The 19776-nt window shown below is 42.5% G+C and overlaps 2 protein-coding genes across 3 annotated transcripts; both read left to right on the top strand.

The window, feature by feature from the left end:
- Positions 1-4463: 4463 nt before the first annotated feature.
- Positions 4464-5318, top strand: LOC135439988 (uncharacterized). Its single transcript, XM_064698921.1, has 3 exons — positions 4464-4633; positions 4709-4993; positions 5049-5318. The coding sequence occupies exons 1-2, from the start codon at positions 4565-4567 to the stop codon at positions 4970-4972; spliced, it is 333 nt and encodes a 110-aa protein (XP_064554991.1). The 5' UTR covers positions 4464-4564; the 3' UTR covers positions 4973-4993; positions 5049-5318.
- Positions 5319-13126: 7808 nt separating this feature from the next.
- On the top strand, positions 13127-13884 carry LOC135439983 (cAMP-regulated phosphoprotein 19-like). 2 transcript variants are annotated; one of them, XM_064698914.1, is made up of 2 exons: positions 13127-13241; positions 13337-13884. In XM_064698914.1, exon 2 carries the CDS (start codon positions 13372-13374, stop codon positions 13717-13719), a length of 348 nt encoding a protein of 115 aa, XP_064554984.1. In that variant the 5' UTR covers positions 13127-13241; positions 13337-13371; the 3' UTR covers positions 13720-13884. The 2 variants fall into 2 exon arrangements, with proteins under 2 accessions (XP_064554984.1, XP_064554985.1); XM_064698915.1 differs by having other exon boundaries at positions 13159-13241; positions 13345-13884.
- The last annotated feature ends 5892 nt before the right edge of the window (positions 13885-19776 follow it).

Below are 19776 nucleotides of genomic sequence, written 5' to 3'. Positions count from 1 at the left end.
TCTAATAAAAACAGTTTTCATATTGAATACTGAGCTCAAGCTAACAGAGTGTTAAATCCTGAGTGACTTAAGCTGACGAAAAAACCGGCGCACAGAAAATAAGCGAGCGATCAAAATTCGAGTGAGAACGATGCGCCGCATTGCTTAGCATACACACACACACACACACACACACCAACAAACACGTGTATGCGCAGAGATGAGCCACAGCCAGAGATAAGCAGTCGTCTGTTCGTGTGTGTGTTCGCTGTCATTTTGCTACTTACGCTCACGCTCTCACGATTCTTGTTGGTGCTGATCGCTGATTGGTCCAATTAATAGCTGCTGGCAGTGATCTTCTCTTCTGCTCTTTATACTGAGTTAGTGTGGTCCCATTTGTCAATATGGCATGTTGTTATGCTGCGAGTGAAAGTCTATTGATTCAATTTTATGCTAGTAAGGGCAAGTATTGTCCTATTTTTAAACATATACCATTTTCAACACGGAAAGACTAAAACTATTTATTCATTTAATATGTAATACAATATTTTAATATTTTTATACAGAAATCGGTGTACAGAAAATGGACATGTCTTGATTTGAGCTATTGGCAGCCTGCACCAGCAGTCATATACACATATGCATATACATTTTTGTCTATTATCTCTGCATATACACGAGATCGAAAAGGTATAACATAATCTGAAATTATTTACCCGAGCGGAGTTATAAAACGACATCATTTCGCGCAGGTCAATGGCGGAATTATTTTGTTTTCTAACGTCACACATCCGCGCGGTTCTAAAATATTAAAATTTGTAGTGATTTGTCGATTTCCAAAATCAGACCTAATATAACTGATATAATTTGTCTTTTTGTATTTTTCAGCCAAGTCTGCCATGCCCATGGACAACATATAATCAGCAAATGATCCCAATTCATGGTACCTAGTTGAGCTTTATATCCTTGGTTATTCCATATCATGGATATAGTCCTAGCGAACCTAAAGGACCGAGTTCTAGCTAAATGCGCAAGAACATGGTCCAAAAATATGTATGCTCCTTTTTAAGGCCGCCCCCATCAACAGCTCCGTCTGTATGGTTTCTAGTTGACTAGCATATCCTTGGTTATATACCATACCATGGATATAGTCCTTGGAAACCTAAAGGATCACAAATGGTCCAAAAACATGTATGCTTTTTCTTTCAGGAGCCCTTTTACGTTAGCTGCAGCTGCAGCTGTTGTTTAACAGTCGCCGTACAGCACTCATTTTACATAATCTGTTACTTAACAGTACTCATTTTAATTGAGTTACATTGCAATGACAATATTTATTATTGAACTCGTCGACCTTCTGGGCATTTCTGTTCGCCTGGTACTTGAGCGGAATTTTGGGCAAATTTGGGGCCGGCGACGAGGGTGCCCCTTTTTACTACGTCACTTTTCGGCTGCAAAAATATTAATTGTCGACCTTCTGGGCATTTCTGTTCGCCTGGTATTTATGGGAAATTTTAGTAAAAATTTGGCACCCACCCAGCCGGTGACGAGGGTGCCCCATTCGGATATGCAATGATATTTTTCGGTAGCTAAAAATAGTTTTTATCAACCTTTCTGGGCCTGGTTTGCCTGGTATTTTGGCAGATTTTAAGAAAAATCTCGGCAGCCAGCGGTTGCCAACAAACGCTCCTAGCGGGTATGCAATAGGTTTCTAAAGACCGTTGATTTTTGAATTTTTACATAAAAAAAAACAGGATTTCATTGTTTATTTTGAATAGTTGATTTATTTATGTTTAAATTTAGAAAATTGTTGTTTCTTCTGAATTATTGCTCTTAAAATTATACAAATCGAGCATAAATTAAAATTTTAGCTAATTTAAACTTAAAATAACTATCAGATATAGTTAATTAAAGTCCGATCCTGGAAAAATCTGCTTTGTCGCTCGAGAAGGTCCTTAGAGCTCATTGTAGTCCTTAATCTGAATCTTAGTCTGAAAAGATAAAAACACATTTAAATTAAATAAACAAGGCAAAAAATATATGAATTGCATTTTATGAAAAGGAAAAAGGCCATAACTCGGCCATGTCCTTGCAGATTTTCAAAGGTCATAGTGCGTAAGGATGGTATAGAACCCCTGCATAGATCTGCATCATAAAAATATGGGGTCATCTAAGAATCCCAGGACTTGTATTTTGACTTGTAAAATTTCAGTCGCGGAGCGCACGGAAATGGGCTGAAAACACATTTCCTTAAATATATTCTAAACTACAAGGACGATCTTAATGAAATTTGGCCAGTTGGTAGTCCTGGTTAATACAATTCTTTTGACACATGAATCGCAAGGATACGCAAGGATTGGGCCGAGCTATGGCCTTGTTTTAGTATACAAAATTGTCCTAAAAATTTGTTTGTCTGCGGGACTTTCGTCCTTTGAGTTGTCAATTTTGAAATGGGAGGATGAGAGCTATCTGCTGGCCAAAGGACATCCAGATAGTCCCCCAAATGGCAAAGATAGCCCCGAATTTTTCGGTTTTAGCCAATTTTGCGAGTAACCCCCTAGGAAAAATTTCGATGAAATTTTTTTGTCGAATCATGGAAATCCTTGAATGCCAGTCGATAGTCCTGCTCATCGCGAGTTTAAAAATGTATATCCTTCCGATATCCTTATGGATTTGGCCGAGTTATGGCTAGTTAAAAAATGTCCTTTTTAGAAAATTAGCCATATATCGAAAACGGCAAGGACGATTTTGTTGTCCTTTGGACAGTCTATGGTCCTTGTTTATACGATTCGTTTGACATAGGATTTGTCAGGATCCGCAAGGATACGGCCGAGTTAGGGCTTTGTTAATTTACGAAAGAATTGTACTCATATCTCTGCAGTCCAAAGGACTTTCGTCCTGTTCATTATATATACTGAGTTGGGAGGATGAGGACTAGCGGTTGGCTAATTGACATCATGATCGGAAAGGATACGGCTGATCTACAGCCTTATATCTCTTCAGACAAAAATCTCTTTTGCTCAGCTCCTTGAAGGATTTTCGTCCTTTTTTTTTTGCATATTCTAAGTTGGTCCCTGGTCAATTTAATGTCCTTTAAAATGTGAATAGCCATATTCTCGGAAACCATAATTGGGAGTTTGATCAGTTTGATAATCAAAAAAAAAAAGCAAATAAGTTTGGAGTCTCGAACCGATCCGGATTTTGAGAAAAAATGTGATGTAACGCCTTGCCATTTTGACGATTTGGCTCAAAATATAGATTTTCAGTTTTTTTATGGCAATTGATAGTAGGGATCCGTATAAATCCAAAAAGGTATAAAATTTAAAAATCAGACGTTATTTGCCCGAGATATTCAAAAAAAAAACATCAAAAAAGTTTTAATTTTCGAACGGACCCGATTTAAAGAAAAAACGTGATGTTGAATTTGGTCAAAAATGTAGAATTTGAATTTTATAATACCAATCAATAGCCATGATCCGTAAAAGTCGAAAAGGGTATATAATTAAAATATCGGACATTATTTTGCCGAGATATTCCAAAAATAATCATCAAAAAGATGGACATCTATTCAGAGTTGATTTTTTGTCAAAAAATTTGACTTTGAGTGACTTGCAAAAAATGTTACCCAACCTTACTGTGAGTCTGAAACAACTTCGAAATAGTTCTAAAGAGATATAGCTCTGATCGTATTAATATAAAATGTATCTATGAAAAAGTTATTCCTCGCATTACCCCCAACACATACACACACACACACACACACACACACACGCACGCGTGCATGGAGCACATGAAAACAGACTTGAAAAAATATTTTCATATTTTTTGTTGCCCAAGATCTTGGCCAAACAATGAGTGAAAAGTTAGCTTTTGTGCGTTGTGTGGATAGCTAGAAGCGCGGAGCGGGATGCCATTGTGAGTAGCATATATATATATATGCACATATATATACATATATATATATGTGTATGTATTCCTTATATTTATTTGCATTTGGCTTTTCAAGTCAAGTGCATTTGCCAGAGAGGGGCTGGTTGCTCACGCGCGAGTGCATTCGAATGCCTGGCATTTGCATTAACAACAATAACAACAATAAGCAGCAGCAGCAACAACAGCTTTTGGGCCATATGGCTGGCAGGCTGAGCAGCGGCCACGCCCTGTTGGCTGCCCAACAAGGCGCTAAGCATCAAGTGCCCACAATTGCCCCAAGGAGCAGCCACAAAGAAGACACAGCCGCAGGGCTGCCGGGCAAGGGCAAGGGCAAGGGCAAGGGCAAGGCCAATTGAGTGGGGGCTGGGGCTGGGGCTGGGGGAGGGGTGGCTTGTTGCCACCCTCTCCACGCAGACCCTCCCCCCTCTTCCGGCAAGCAGCTATTGAACACACATATTCAGGCATCCAAGTGGGCGCTAGCCCCACCCCCCTCGGCTCAGCACAGAAATATCAGTTTTTAGTACGTTCGGATTTGAAATTATTTGTCTTGACATTTTCTTTTTTTTTTCTTTTTCTATCTTGTATTTTAGATTTTATTTCTTCTTCAGAATTTGCCCTTTCGCGTATACCAAATTTCTTGATATAGCTTGGGTTCAGGATGAATGTGCCACACGAGGCTCCGAGCGGAGAGCTGAAGAAGAGCAAGGGCAGTCTGGACCTGAACGGGGTATGCAGCAAGTCGTGACCAGAACCAGAGCCTGGTCGAGTCCCATTTAAACCCTATACCAATACCCATATATAGCGCTTTATTGCCGAACAGCTGACCAAAACGGAAACGCGCCTGATCGTTAGCCATGGTCCGGATCTGGCAATGGTTGCCAAGCAGAAATCCCTTCTAAATATCGAACCCAAGCTGGCTGAGAAGCCAGCCTTGAGGTTGTGCAGCGAGCCGCCAAGCGACATGGAACACTTCAGCATGGAGCACAATTTCGATGCCAAGGATTTCTTGGAAATGTCCGAGTCAAGCCTGGAGCTCATTGAGGAACCACACGGCAGGCATCAATAGCAGGCCACAAAGTTGAATAAGGTATGTAGTAAATGATTCATAAATTAAGCCCAAATTCTAGTTCTCTGCCGCAAAGGCCTAGCCGTATAGCCGCACCCAATTGCCCGGATTGACCACACGCAAGTTAATTCAAAACTTTGCTTGTCCCCGAAAATGTTTTGTTAAACGTGATGCGAAGTGCAGCTCTAGAACTCAAGGCTTCCTGAAGGTAAACCCAATTCAAGACATGCTCCTCCGAGCTGCCCCACGATTGAAACCCATTGATGGCTATCACAAAAAGAGTCCATTATAATGTGTACACTCAATTTTGATCCCCAAGTAAACTATACATTTTAAAAGTTCAAAATGTGTTCAGTTATTTTCAGACAAGGCGGCTAAAGGGAATCTTAAGTATTTCGGGGAAATATTTCTGGCTTAGATTTTCTTGAGATAACCTTTTTTTGGGATATACTTATTTTAATATATTTTGATCCTGAACAGCAAGTCTTAAGATGCAAGTAAAATATCAATTTTATTAGTCCAAAAACGTGTTCAATTATTATCAAACAAGGCAAGTAGAAGGAAACTTTGGTATTTCGCGGAAATATTTCTAGGTAAGATTTTCTTGAGCTTACAATACGATTTTTGGTATATTTTTCTCTATGCTCTTTAATATAATTTGAAATTTTTGATTTTATTAAATATTTCTAGTTAAGATTTCGTAGAGCTTTTGTCTATTTTAGTACGATTTTTGGATCTAGCTCTTGGATACTTTTCTCTTTAATATATTTTGATTCTCCTAAGGAAATAATTCGGCACTGTTAAAAGCCTTTCTCCAATTCGAATTGCCAAACAAAACTTGAACTCAATAACTGCAAAAGTTGTTCTAGGCAACAAATCCAAGTGGTTAGACAAGTGTCTTAAATGTCCTTGTACCCCCAACCCTCCAACCCTTGTGTGAAGAGTGTTTAGAATTATGAACTGGCATTCAAAATATCTCCTTCATGCTGTCCAAATGTCGCGCGCGTTAAGCACGCCGAATGTCTTAAGTGCACAATGCTGCTGCCAACCAGCCCGCGTCCAACGGGACGATTCACACCCAAACACACACACACACACACACGCACATAGACGCAGCAACAATGTGGTAACGGGGCGTGCGAATATTTCAACGTGTCTGTGTGTGATTTTAATGCCCTTACCCAGAGCATAACCAATTCATTCGACGTTTAGACCTTCGAGCTAATAAGCTACACTCAAAAAAAAAAAATGGTTACACATCCAAGCCTACACTCAAATAAGTTTTACCTTATTCTTAGAAAATTTACAAAAACTATTAACATTTCTTAGTTTCTGAACATATTTTTTGATTCAGCTTTGCCTATTTAGAAAAAAAAAGAAAATATATATAAATTTTTAGAAAATATTTTCTTAAATTGAACTAAATATATTCGATATATATAGGACCCAATTTATGTTGAGTGCATTTAAAACGAAGAGATATAGGATGGTAATTAGTTTATTGATAAATTTCCTTGTGGATCTTCTAGGTTTGCCAATTGTCAAAGTGAGTCACTCGTTAAGGTATCTGAAAAACGTGGATCTGATTTCACACTTTAGATAAGCGCATGGATATGGTAACGACCTAAGCGCATGACTTAGCAAGGTGGCAGCACTGTTCTGCTGCACAATCAAATATGTAACAGTTGGGTAGGAAATATTTTAAAAGGTACTTTTGACAAAATATTTGTGGCAACGCTAGATCTACAAGCTAGTTTCTAATTACATACGTGTCGCATAGCAAGGTGGCAACGCTGTTAGGAATTATTTTAAAAGGTGATTTAAGTATCCAGATAGGCGATATACACAAGTGTGGCAACGCCAGATCTACAAGCTAGTTTCTCTTTACATACGTGTCGCATAGCAAGGTGGCAACGCTGTTAGGAATTATTTTAAAAGGTGCTTTAAGTATCCAGATAGGCGATATACACAAGTGTGGCAACGCCAGATCTACAAGCTAGTTTCTCTTTACATACGTGTCGCATAGCAAGGTGGCAACGCTGTTCTGCTACACAATCAAATATGTGTTGACTTACCTGCAAGCTTTGCTTTAACAGGTAACAGGTTAACAGCAGGTTAGACAAGATATTTAAGCGGCTGTTAAATTTAACGGCAGCTTGAAAAAACATACCTAAGGGCATTTAAGCTTCGGCCTAGTTGCCGTTATTTGCATTTTTTTGTGTACATTTTTTTCTTCTGGGTTTTTGCCATTTACACTTGAACGAAGGGTGCGAATTTTGTCACTCCGTTAACGTCAAGGCCATGAATACATCAGCTGAAGATGCCGCGGATGCGGCTGAGCGCAGTCTGTGTATGTGTGCGTGTGTGCGTGTGTGGGCGTGGCTAAGTGGCTGGGGGCAGGGGCGGATTGGGGACTGTCGGCAAAAGGGCATACAAATGAACAGTTGAATGCCTGTGCTGGCTGCTCGCCGAATTGTTCTGGTTGTTGTTGCTGCAGCATTTGAGCCCAAAAATATTTCACACCTATCTGGGCGTAGTTTAGTGTGTGTGGGTGTGTTCGTGTGTGGCAAGTGGCAGTTGCTGCTGCTGCTGCTGCTGCTCGTTTGGCTGTCACTTTGGCTCGTCGCGTTTGCTGCTCGTTGAAATTCATACGCAAAGCGGTGGGCAGGAGCGCAGGCAGAGTAGGCGGGGCTGGGTGGGGCACATGCAACATGGCAGACACGGCAGACACGGCAGACACGGCAGAGACAATGGCAGCCGTGACAAACGTAACGGAAGACGTCACAGACAGCGCGACAGTGCTAACAGCAATGGGATGCAGAGAGGCAGGCTGCAAGGGGGGCTGGGGTGGGAGGAGCTACTCCAATGACAGTGGCATGTCTAAATGTCGACGACAGGCCATTTTCTATAACTTATCTGATTTTAATTGCTTCAAGCATGTGCGTGCACAATGCACACACACACACACACGCACACACACACACGGCAGACAATGAGTGTTTGCGTATGTGTGAGTGCCTGTCTCCTGTATGCCGGCGCATCCTTTTTGTGTGTGTGTGTGTTTTTTTTTTTGGCGCTGTCAACATTATTTCACGTTGAGCGTTTCGTCGCCTCCGCTCACGTTGCCACCACGCAGGCAAGTTGATGACCCCCGCCCAGCCGCCACTTGCCGCAACTACCGTTTCTTTCACTATGCACGTCCACCACGTACCATGTCCCATGTGTGACTCTCCCTCTCGCTCGCTCGCTCTTGCTCTCTCTGCCATCCTCCAACCTCTTTGTGCGTATGTTTATCTCGCCGTCTTTTTATGAGCTTTGTCGGGCTTTGATGTTAATTACCCTGTAACAACGACGACGTCCTTAGCGCTATAGCCCCCTTAACCCCCCCACCCACACACACACAGACAACTACATTCGCGCACCAAATTTCGTCCAAGCAGTGCCTGACGCTTTGGTAAACAAAATAGCAGCAGTCGCAGCAGCCGCCGGCAGAGCTGCTGCTGTTGCTGTGTGTGCGTGTGTGTGTGTGTGTGTGCGTCTATCTCGCTGGCCGAGATTATCTCCAAGGACCTATAAATCCAGTCATTAAAGTCAAAGTCACAAGACGTTGCCGGCTTATCAGCGTCGGGAGCAGCGCTGCCACTGCGCGCCTCTCGGGCATCGCCCCCTGCCCATCTCTCACTCGCTGCGCTTTATAATAAAATTAAGCTAAAAACACACACACACATACGCAGGCAAATATATATACATATATATGTACTTGGAGCAGGCAGCGCTGCTTGTCTAGTTTTTGTTTTTGTTTTTGTTTCTGTTTGCGTTGGCGTTGCTTTTGGCTTCGTTTTTATTGCACGCATGTAGTTGGCACTCTGCGGTCTGTTGTCTGTTGTCTGCTTAAGCAGAGTTGCCAGATGTTTTTGCATGCACACACACACACATATGAATGCAAATGTGGCTGTCGTCGCCCTCTGCTGTCGTTGCCACCCGCCGCGCAGACAAATGTTGTGTGGAGCTGCCGCCGTTTAAAGCTGAAATTAAGCTATTAAACTTTTGCTCGCTCTATAAATAGCCTTCGCAGCCAATTGCAACACTTTGAAATAAAATGTATTTAAGCTTTTAAATAATGCATATCAAGATCTAAGTCATATTGATAAGGTAATACAAGAGCTATCAAAACGCTTGTTAGTTACCCACAAAATGCTAACTTTACCTTAAAGTTTTACCTAAAAAGTTTTAAATTGAACTTTTCTACTATTGCTAACACAATTAATGCCCATTTCCTTTTGGCTTTAACTAACAGTTGCGCCTCTTCAATTTCCTGTCAAATAAATCAAACTCGGATAAGGCTGTTAGCTTGAAATATACATATACATATATTTGTTTGTATTTCTGCTGATATTTGGCTACTTATTGTTCTTCTTCCTCCTCCTCTTCTTCTTCTTCTTCTTCTTCTTCTAATTCGATTGCTGATCTCTGGCACTTCGATTATGTCAGCTACAAGCGCTGTCTTAAATCACAATCAGCCAAATTTGTTGAAGGGCAAACGAGGGCAATTGGCAGCTAGATATGCGTAGTGTTGAGGGAGGGGCAGACAGGGAGAGTGGATTCACACACACACACACACACGCACACACGCACACGCACACGAAGGCAGCACTTAACCCACCGATGACCCGCCAATAACAACGGACTCTATTAAAAATGCTTACAAATGCGCTTAACAGTCGAATGTGCTGCAAATAAATCTCCATATGTGAGTTGACAGGCCCCTCGCCCCTCGCCCCAGCCCAGCCCTGCCCAGCCCAGCCGAGCTCAGAGCCCTGCCCGTTGAGCGTTCTACACCCTGCGGGCCTGCTAAACTTGTGCCGTTGCCCCCCACAGCGTTCGCTGACAGTGCTGCCAGTGCTGCCATATCGTTGTTAGCTAGAAAACGGCTAAGAAAAACGGTTAGCTTTTGAAAACTGAAGCAATCGAAAAGCTTAAATGTGCTTTAAGGGAATTTTGTATATGGTACATATATTTATATATTTTGTACGAAAAACTCCCAATCTGAAACTCGCGTTAAGCAGTATTTTGTTCAAAAATTGTTGTCCCTAAAATAATATAAATTTTTTTTAAGCTGCATCATAAGCAGTATAAAATGCAGTTGGGATAAAGCTAGGAAAAGTAAGCTCACAATTATGTGTATATACGTATTATGATACATATTATAATATAAAAAAATATATATATATAATATGAAAAATCTATAAAAAATTTCTGATTGTTAGGACTATTTAAAGTTATTTATTTAAAGTTGAATAAAATAGCTCGTATGCCTATACGAGCCTTGTCTACTAACAGATTTTGGCTTAAAGTTGTTTAGCGTTTATCTCTAAGGTAAAAAAGGCCAAATTGGCTGCACTGGACTGTTGTTGTGTTACTTTTCAGATTTTCTTTCTGTTTTGATTTTTTTTCTTTTTTTGGGTAAGTAGTAGTAAGATTTCAGCTGTAGCTGTAGCTGTCGCTTAAAAGCCATAAATAACTCATGCCTTGTTGCCTGTTTCGGCTGCTGTCGATAGTTATCGGCGCATGGATAGAACCCAGCCACCCCCTCCCCCACCCCCCCGTTTCCCTGCCACCCTCTAGCCGCTTGGTCAGCAGCTGCCACAAGTCACAGAGCGGCAAGTTGTGTGATTTTTTGTATTTGTGCAAAATAAAAAACAAAATAAAAGTAAAAAATGCCGCATGACTTTAATGGTAAGCAGAGAGAGAGAGAGAGAGAGAGAGAGAGGGTTGGGGGAACTGAGCGAAGGAGCGAGTTGTGATTGTGATTTTCACTAATTTGGCCCATGTTGCCTGTCAAATTGGATGCCATGTGTGGGTGTCATTAATGTCAGCCAAGGCCCAGCCCTCGACTCAACAATTGTTACAGACAAAAGCGACACAGAAAGACACTAAGGATGCGATATATATACATATATACATATATACATATATATGTATGTATGTGGAGCGAAGGCTGTTAGACAGTTGCAGACACAGAGACGACTCATTAATGCCACTCATCAAAACTATAACTAATGTTGAAAGGAGGCGGGTGGCGGGGGGGGAAGGGGGGCGGGGGAGAGTGCGACAGCAGGCAATGCATGGCAAGAGACATGAATATATCCTGACACAACTATAAATTGCTAGCCCGGCTCTAGGGTAGGTGGGTGAGGATGAGGATGAGGGTGCAGGGTGCAGGGGGGAGTGCAGGGGGAGTGGGGGGGGGGGGGGGGTTGTTGTTGGTGATGTCAGTTAGACGCTGATGGCATTTGTCGCCGCTGTCGCCAGTCGATGTCCTTTTGTCGCAGGCATTTAGCTATTTTCGCGTAAATTGCTGCTAATTTTGTTTATCGCAGGACAATTATCCAAGCGAACGAGCTGACAAATGAGCCGCACAACATATGCGTGTGTGCGTGCGTGTGTGTGTGTGCGATAGAGAGAGAGAGAGAGAGAGAGAGAGAGTGTGTGCGTGCGTGCCAGCTTGTGTTGTGCCTGCAGCTTTAAAGCGCTTCGATTTCGGCTAGCTTTATGGCTACTTTTAATAGCTAAACAAACACAACACACACACACACCTATACACCTACACACACACAGCCCACGCTGCACACGTTCGCATCTTTATCCAATTATGAATTTTTGTCATTACGCCGAGTCCATGGCAATGGACCAACTGAAAGTCCCAGCGCCCATCTATATATATATACATATATAAATATGCTGCTGCTGCTGCTGCTGCCCCGCCTCTCTTAGTGAAAAATACCACCCCGGCCCACGCCCACGCCCACGCCCACACCCACGCCGCCTAGCCAGTGCTGGCTGCGACAAAAAAACGAACGAGCAAAAATCTCATTATGATTTCATTTCGTTCAAATGAAGCGCTCGTGTGCTGGGGGCACAGCTACCGCTGCTCCTCTTGCTACTGCTGTTTAGGGGCGTACGCCAGGGGAGGGGCTGGCGGTGCTGGCGGGGCTGGGCAGTGTGGGTGTGGCAGCGACGCGTCGCATGTGTTGTGCCATGTTGTGCCTGGCATGGCCGCTGGCTGCTTTGTTGTCCCTGCAATTGGCGCTGTGGGGCAGTCGCTGCAACCAAAATCAGCAAACAAAAAAAGCAAGGCGAATATTAAATACTCTTATGGCGCGGAAGTGCTGCGTTTCGAAATGGTTTCGGCCGATATGAAATATATTTATAAAATAATCAAGTTCGATTGAGTTTTGAAAAAAAAGAGCAAGGTTTTCCAATAACCCAATAAAAAGAACATAAATCTCCACCGATTCTTGCCAGCTATATGTTGAGTTATCTGTTTTGGATAGTAATAATATCTACATCTATAAGATCTACATACGTATGTATATATATATTGAGAGCAAAGATATTTAAAAGACAAAACAAATTCTCAGACAAGTGCTTAATTTACGATCGATTATTTATATGGCAGCTATATGATATACTTAGTAGCACGATCCGACTAATTCTGGCTATAATGGAAAGACGAACCTTTGCAGAATTTCTTGATGAGTTCTCTCCACAACTGAGAGTCTAGTTAGAAACTGATCTGGCTATATAGACCCGACTTTGCTTATTGTTCGAGAATATACATACATATATGTGCCTTATGACCTTATGGATGTCGGCACGTGTCGTGACAATTTCATCGTACCCGCGGTCAGGGTATATAAAGCAAGACTTGACTTTGCCTCCTGTGCGCTGTGTCCTGTGTCCCGTGTCCCGTGTCCTGCGACTGGGGCACAGCGCGTCCCGTCGCTGCCGTGGACAACGGATAAGGCGATAAATTTATTTTAAAATAAAATTTACTTTCCCACTGCTGCGGCGGCGGCGGCGGCGTCCAACGCTTGCTGCTGATACCCTAGCACCAAGGCTTCAGCTTGGGGTATGCGCAGCTCACATGAGAAGGAAAGTAGAAAGCGAGCTAATTGTGAATATTTTTTTGGCAAGCTTGCAAAAGTGGGGCCATTTTGAAGCTTGTTGGGTTGCATGCAAAATAATCGATAGCATTGTTTAAGATAAAACCCAAGACAATCCAAAAAAAAAAAAAAAAAAAAACCTTCAAACTTTCGAAAGGAAAACCCCGTAAAAAAACTACGGCCCTGTCAAAAAGTTGCCATGCTCAGTTTACCTTGGAATTGCTATCAAATCACAAACAAAAATCTAGCTGAGAAAATAGAAAAAGGCCAAAGCTCTGAAAACATTTCAGAACATTTTTAGCTAGCACAAAACAAAAAAACAGGTACTTTCACATATATATGTATATATATTTTATATAAAAGAAATTGTAAATTTTGATAAACGCTATTTGAAAACGTTTATACTCATTCACACAAGACGCGCAGCTGGAGCCAATCAGCCAATCAGCCAGGATGAGCGCCATCGAGGAGCAGGAACACGGACTGGCTGGCGTGCCGCAGGCGAGGGATGCACTGGACGCCGCCAGCCGTACCGAGGAGCTGGAGAAGATTGAGGAGGAGAAGCTGATGCCCAAATATCCGAGCGGCTTGCCCAGCGGCCATTCCGTCTTCCTGCAGAAGCGCCTGCACAAGGGCCACAAGTTCTTCGATTCCGGCGACTATCAGATGGCCAAGCAGATTGGGGTCAAGCAGATTCTGGCCAACAAGTCGATCACCGGCGACATTATACCCACCCCCGAAACGGTACCAGTGCGCAAATACTCCATAATACAGCCGTACAAGTATGCGGCTAAGAAATAAGCCGACAACGTTCGTTGGGATCAAATTTGATCATATTCAATATTTGTCTAGAGCTTCGTTTTTGGCTGACTTTGTCCGCTGTCCGCGGCGGCACTTTTATTTCATATCATTTCATACACAATATAATTGCGTGTCCTCTCACACAGCTATGTATATTAACACATATACTTCTATACTTGTGCGTGTGTGTGTGTGAGTGTGTGTGTGGTTGTGGGCGTGGGCGTGGGCGTGGGTGTGTAAGTGAGGAGCTTAAATACACATTCTACATACTGACCATGCTTAGTTTCTGGTTATTCAAACAAATGTCTGCACTGCAAGCTTAGCTGTGTGTTAAGTCGCCGCGTTGTAATTCGCAACGTGTTTTAGCTGCAATCGTATGCAATCTCTCCTCGAAAGTGAGCTTTGAGAGCGGGCAGAGCCTGCTTAAAGCTTGTGCATTGCCAACGCGACATCATGAGCCTGCATTGCTTTGCTGCCGGAGCGTCGAACCAGCAAGCGTGAAGTCACCGGCTCGAATTTTGTGGATTTGTAACTTTTTGAAAAGCAACAAAAATAACAAAAATGTATATTAAAGGAAAGTGAATAGTGAAAGCTTTAATAATTTTGTCATTCCTTGGCAGTTTTTCGCTTGAGAAGCGCCATGAGCGAACAATCTGAGCGGGAAGTTTTTCGTATATTTAGCGTATGTATATTCGTTGTTATTTAGCAAGAAAATGTTGTTTAAGCGTTTATTCATGTATTATCCATTTATAATACTTGTTAATTCTTTTACAGGGTAGCGCTTAGGCGACTCTCGTGCTTTAACATTTGTGTCTTTACAGGGTAACTCTGGGCGATCGGTTTTGTTCCGTGCATGCTGTTCTTACAGGGTAGCGCCTGGCAGACCCTTTTAGCTTCGCGCTTGCAGTCGCTTACAGGGTAGCGCTTAGGCGACTCTCATGCTTGACCGTTTGTGTGTATTTAATTTTTTTCCTTCCTATTTTTGCTGCTTATTGTTGCTGTTTAATTTTGTTTGCTTCTCTGCGTGTTCGCTGCTTCTTCCTCTTCCTCTTCTTCTTGTTATTGCTGTTGTTGTTGAGCTGCTCTTTAAATATGTATTTTGTTGTTGTTATTGTTGTGTTGTTGTTGTTGTACCTTCTGCTTACCTTAACGGCAAAAAAATGTGCTGCTGCTTTTGTTATTATTATTGTTGTTGTTGTTGTTGTTGTAGCCGTTGTCCTGTCGTATTTAAATTAAAATGTTATTTATGTCAGCTGTTTGATTTCTTAACTTGCCGTTTGCCCTGCCCAACCGCCTGCCCCCGCCTGGCCCCGCCTGCCCCCGCCCAGCTGCCGCAACCCTGCGGCACATTATTTTTTCTCGTTATTCCGTTCGCATTTTCTTTTGTGTATTAGAAAATCGCCAGCAACAACACAAAATAAGCTGCTTAGTTAGTGTTAAACGGCTGGTAGTGATGCGTAAGGGCGTATTTGGCTTGACTGTGCGAGGAGAAGGGGAAGGGGGCGGTGGAAGGGGACGGGGGATGTGTGGCATATTGTGTGTGGAGGCTGCTGGCAGATGGATTCTTTTGCAAGTCTGTCGCTGCAGCTTCCGTTGAATGTTGCAAACGTTGCAATTCATTTCCTTGAAATATGCAACACACATTTCTTTCGCCTGTCGCTGCGTGTGTGTGTGTGTGTGTGTGTGTGTGTGTGTATGCGTGATTTTCTCTTCAAGCGAAACACTTGACAACTTAGTCAACTTTACGCACAGAAATTTTCTGTTCTAATATGCTTAAGAGCTAGAGTCCATTTATGCAATGTTTCGGATCGAAGCGTTAAAGTTTGGCATGCACTGCCAAGTTTTGCCCAGGTGAGAACAAATAGAAAACCTCTTAATACATACTTAGCCTCAGTTATTGTGTTTTTTGAGGCATGTATTCACCAATTTTGATGTGAACTTTTCTCATAGAAAGGGTCGTCTCTCCATAAGATATATGTATATAAATACATATTCTTGAATAGTAAAAGTCGCGTCTATATAGCCAGATCAGTTTCTAACTAGACTCTCAGTTGTAGAGAGAACTCAACAAGAAACTCTGCAAAGGTTCGTCTTTCCATTGTAGCCAGAATTAGTCGGATCGTGCTACTATATCATATAGCTGCCATATAAAAAATCGATCGTAAATTGTGTACTTGTCTGAAAGTTTGATTTGTCTTTTAAATATCTTTACCAAACTAAGCATTTCCGAGTCTGACCTTGCTTTTAGTCTTAGATCTTAGTAGATCTTAGTACAATCCAAAACATATGGCTTTATAGGAGGAGGAATCAGTCGAAAATTATGTCTGGTCTGTCCAACCTTTTGTGATTCTATCAATTACTAAACCAATCTTATTTTCCGCACCGGACTTCTATATCAATAAGTTTAATAAGAATTGGTTGTAAAGGAGGTTTTTCTGTGCAAACGTTTGTCTTTTTTTTTAATATCCGAACTAAACATGACTGTTAACAGCTTCGCTATTTTTTTAAAAAGTGGCTCCTGTAAGAAAAATTAGACGAAAATAAAGCTCATAAAAGCGCTTCTCAGTCACACGTTTACAGGGTATTTGGCTATGTGCCAAAAACACCCATTCTTACTTGTTTAGGGGGTATTAATATTTGAATACAATATGTCTAATTGAAGCAGATATCTATGGTTCCATTAGGTATATATACATATATATATATATATATATATCGTTTTAAAAGAAACTTATAGCTGAGATTTAAGTCTAGCTCTACTTTGCAGGTATACATATATATATAGCTCCCATTAGTCGAAAAAAGGCTTGTTTAAGAAAAACCCCCAGAAATATATCTTATATATGTTGTTATACATCTGCCTGCTAAAGAAACCAGTTCTAGCTAGGATTTGTTAAGACTTTCTAAAAAGTAAGCTATATATATATACATATATATGAATATATTGTGATCGAAGCACTATAACGAAGCGTCCGTAGCAACTAGCTTGTGTCTGCGACACCTTCAAGGTAAAGATGCGATTGCTGTTTTCAAGCTTTTAGTCTGACATTTTGAGCTTAAAAGGAAATGGACCAAAAAGAACCAAAAAGAGAGAGATCAGGCTAGGATATTGGATAGGATTCAGGCCAAACTGCCAACTTACCTGGTCAAATGTGATGTGTATTTATAACAACTATAGACGGGATCCTCAGAACCGACTCAACTGAAAGAGAGAGAGTTTTTAAAGAGCAGGCATCTAATGAGAGGCACGGCAACCTACACGACAAAAGCAAAACAGGCTAAAACTAGACAACAAATGCTTAACAACTTGAACTGCAATTTGGACATTCAACATTTTTATTAGACTTTTGTTTTTCCAAAAATACAGAAGCAAATTTCTGTTCTGCTGAGCTCAGAGACGAACTGAGAATTTGTTTCGTTTGCTGGGAGATTCGCAGATGCTCGGGCTTCTCTGTTTGGTTAGCTATTGTTTATTTATACAAAGCTGGTTTATATATCAATATTATTTTATTGAAATAAAATATTGAAAAGCTCTCATTTTAAAGCCGAGTCCAAGCTTAAGAAAAAACGAACTCTACATAAATTAGTGCATTATTTTTGTGCAAGTGTGGCAATGCATAGTGCTCCGTGATGGTATCTGCATGAGATGTGGCAACACTCGCTCCATTACCCACTGCAGCTCACGCGCGCTCTCTCTCTCTCGCTCGCACACACTCTCCCACTCTCCCACTCTCACACTCTGCTGCTGCCGCTGCTGCTGCTGCTGTTTATCACATGTGTGTGTGCGTGTGTGTGTGTGCGTGTTTTCTGTGCTGCGCTGCTCAGCGCTTTTACAGTTCTATTTTGTAGTTGTTGCTGTTGTTATTTTTGTATTTTTTATTTATATTTGTTGTCTTCCTCTTGAGAGGCTTTTGTTGATTTCTGGCTGACTGAGCTTCGGCACTTCAGCGATTTGCCCCATCTTCAGGCTGTGCTGGTTGCCGTTACGTTACCCACTATTTTGCCGTCTTTTTCCTTTGCCATTTCTTTTTTCTCGTTTCGTTTCGTTCGTTTCGTTTCTTTTTTGTGTATATTTTATTTATTTTCTTTTCTCTTTTCTTTTGTTTGTTTTTTTTTCGTGCTTGACATTGTCACTGTGCGAGCCACAGCAGCGGCACCGCTGCGACTCCGACTCCGACACATATGCAACTGCTGTGTTGATGTGTGTGTGTGTGGGTGGCTGAGACTTGCTTCTGATTGGACACAGCCCACACACGCACACACAGCCGCAATCATATGCGACACACACACACTCACTCACACACACACATCAACACAAACACACACAGCTCTTGGCTATTCCGTAGGCTCCACCCATCGCACTGAGAGATTCGGTCTCTTTTTATATACAAATACGACGCGGTACATAAGCATCGCCCTCTACCCCGGGCCCCCTTGTCGGGGCACTACGCGCCTGTCAGCTTGCCGCCCACACAATGGTCATGTGTGGGCGTGTGTGTGTGTGTGTGTGTGTGTGTGAGTTTGGGTGCTGCCATGGGGCGCGTCAATAGAACAGATAAATCGATTTCATGTTGTTGTTGTTGCAGTTTAAGCTGCAAAAATTTCTATATGTTGCATAACTTTGGGCGCTGGCTGCGCGTCTGCTTCTGTGTGTGTGTGTGTGTGGGTGTGTGTGTGTGTGTGTGTGTGTGTGTGTGTGTGTGTGTGTGTGTGGCAGCAACGTTTTTGCCATTTTGAACGATTTGGCCAGCACAACTAGTCCCACCCAGCTCGTTCAACACGCCCCCCTCCCCCCCCCCCCTCCTTTGAATCAGCCAACCCGCCCCCTCCCCTGCACGCCGCCACGCCTCCTTCGGGCACTAATTTAGCATTCCGTTGCCACAGTCAAGTGAAGCACAAACACGAAGCTGCAGCTTAATGCGATCAGAGCGTCTCACAGTAATACACTGGCCAAAAATTTAGTGCACTGCAATCGACTAAAGATAATTAAGACAAGAGTTTGATTTTCCCGATTTACAATTATCGCTCATCTAAATAGGTTTTTGGGCTTTAATAAAAAATTAACGAGCGTTTCTCGGGTCAAAAGACATTGTCAATTGCTGCTGACTGTTTTGAGCCAGCGACTTCTCGCTTGCTGGTTCGACGCTCAGATGCAAAACGTCACTTTTGCAATGCGTTGTTGTTTTTATCTTTTGTACCAACTTTGACCATTCTTTTCTTTTGAAGAAGTATTTTAAATTATGTGATTAAAAATTTCTCGCCGTGCATTTACGTAAATATTTACTTTCGCTTAAAATGCAACTTTCGCTTAGCTATTTGCAATTAATATGAAATGCAGGCATTTCCTCTAAATTGTATATGAAAAGTAAACGTGCGCAGATTTCTCTCAGTGCATTCGGGGCTATATCAGTGGCAGCTATAGCCGATAATACCAGCAGAAACTTCAAAAGAGCACGGAAATGATTTCATTACCAGACACGTTCGGCGCATCACGTGTCCAGGAGCCAGCTGAAGCTGTAGCTAAAACTGTGAGGGGCGGAGGTGGAGGAGTAGGCGGTAAAGAGGGGGGGGAGGAATGGGGGGGGGGGAGGTTCGGGCAGCGACTGTAAAGTGTGTGCGAAAACTCTTAACGGCAGCGTCACGTACGCAGCGCCGCACGAAGCGCTTTTATTAAGCTGCCACAGAGCAAGAGGGCTGCGAGGGGAAAGTCAAGGGGTGTGTCGAGGGGGGGGGGGGGGTGGTTGTGAGGAGTAGTGCGTCAAAAGGTAGGCGGCATTGATTACCAATTCAGCGGTCATCTAATCACGGCCAGGCCAGGTCTCAGAACGTGCCGCGTGGGCCAAGCGAGCCAAAAATCCGTCAGCTAATTAAAACGCACTAAAGCAGACGCTGTGCGTGTGTGTGTGTGGCAAGTGCGTGTGTGTGTGTGCGGCAAGTGCGTGTGTGTGTGGCAAGTGTGTGGCATACTTTTTGCCGGCGCAATTTATGAAGCATAATTTCTATAAGGCCAAAACCCCTTGCCTCAACACACAACCACCAGCCGCTGCGACGCCCCCC

Source organism: Drosophila montana, unplaced genomic scaffold, assembly GCF_035044405.1.
Source record: "Drosophila montana isolate Dmon_TW-CO22-7 unplaced genomic scaffold, ASM3504440v1 contig_786_1, whole genome shotgun sequence".
NCBI lineage: Eukaryota > Metazoa > Arthropoda > Insecta > Diptera > Drosophilidae > Drosophila > Drosophila montana.
Note: the sequence above shows the minus strand (reverse complement) of the source record. Positions and strands in the feature narration are given on the sequence as shown.

Coding starts and splice junctions, on each gene's coding strand:
- LOC135439988 (XM_064698921.1), top strand. CDS start 4,565: ATGAATGTGCCACACGAGGCTCCGAGCGGAGAGCTGAAGAAGAGCAAG. Junction 4,634..4,708: donor GCAGTCTGGACCTGAACGGG/GTATGCAGCAAG, acceptor ACCCATATATAG/CGCTTTATTGCCGAACAGCT.
- LOC135439983 (XM_064698914.1), top strand. CDS start 13,372: ATGAGCGCCATCGAGGAGCAGGAACACGGACTGGCTGGCGTGCCGCAG.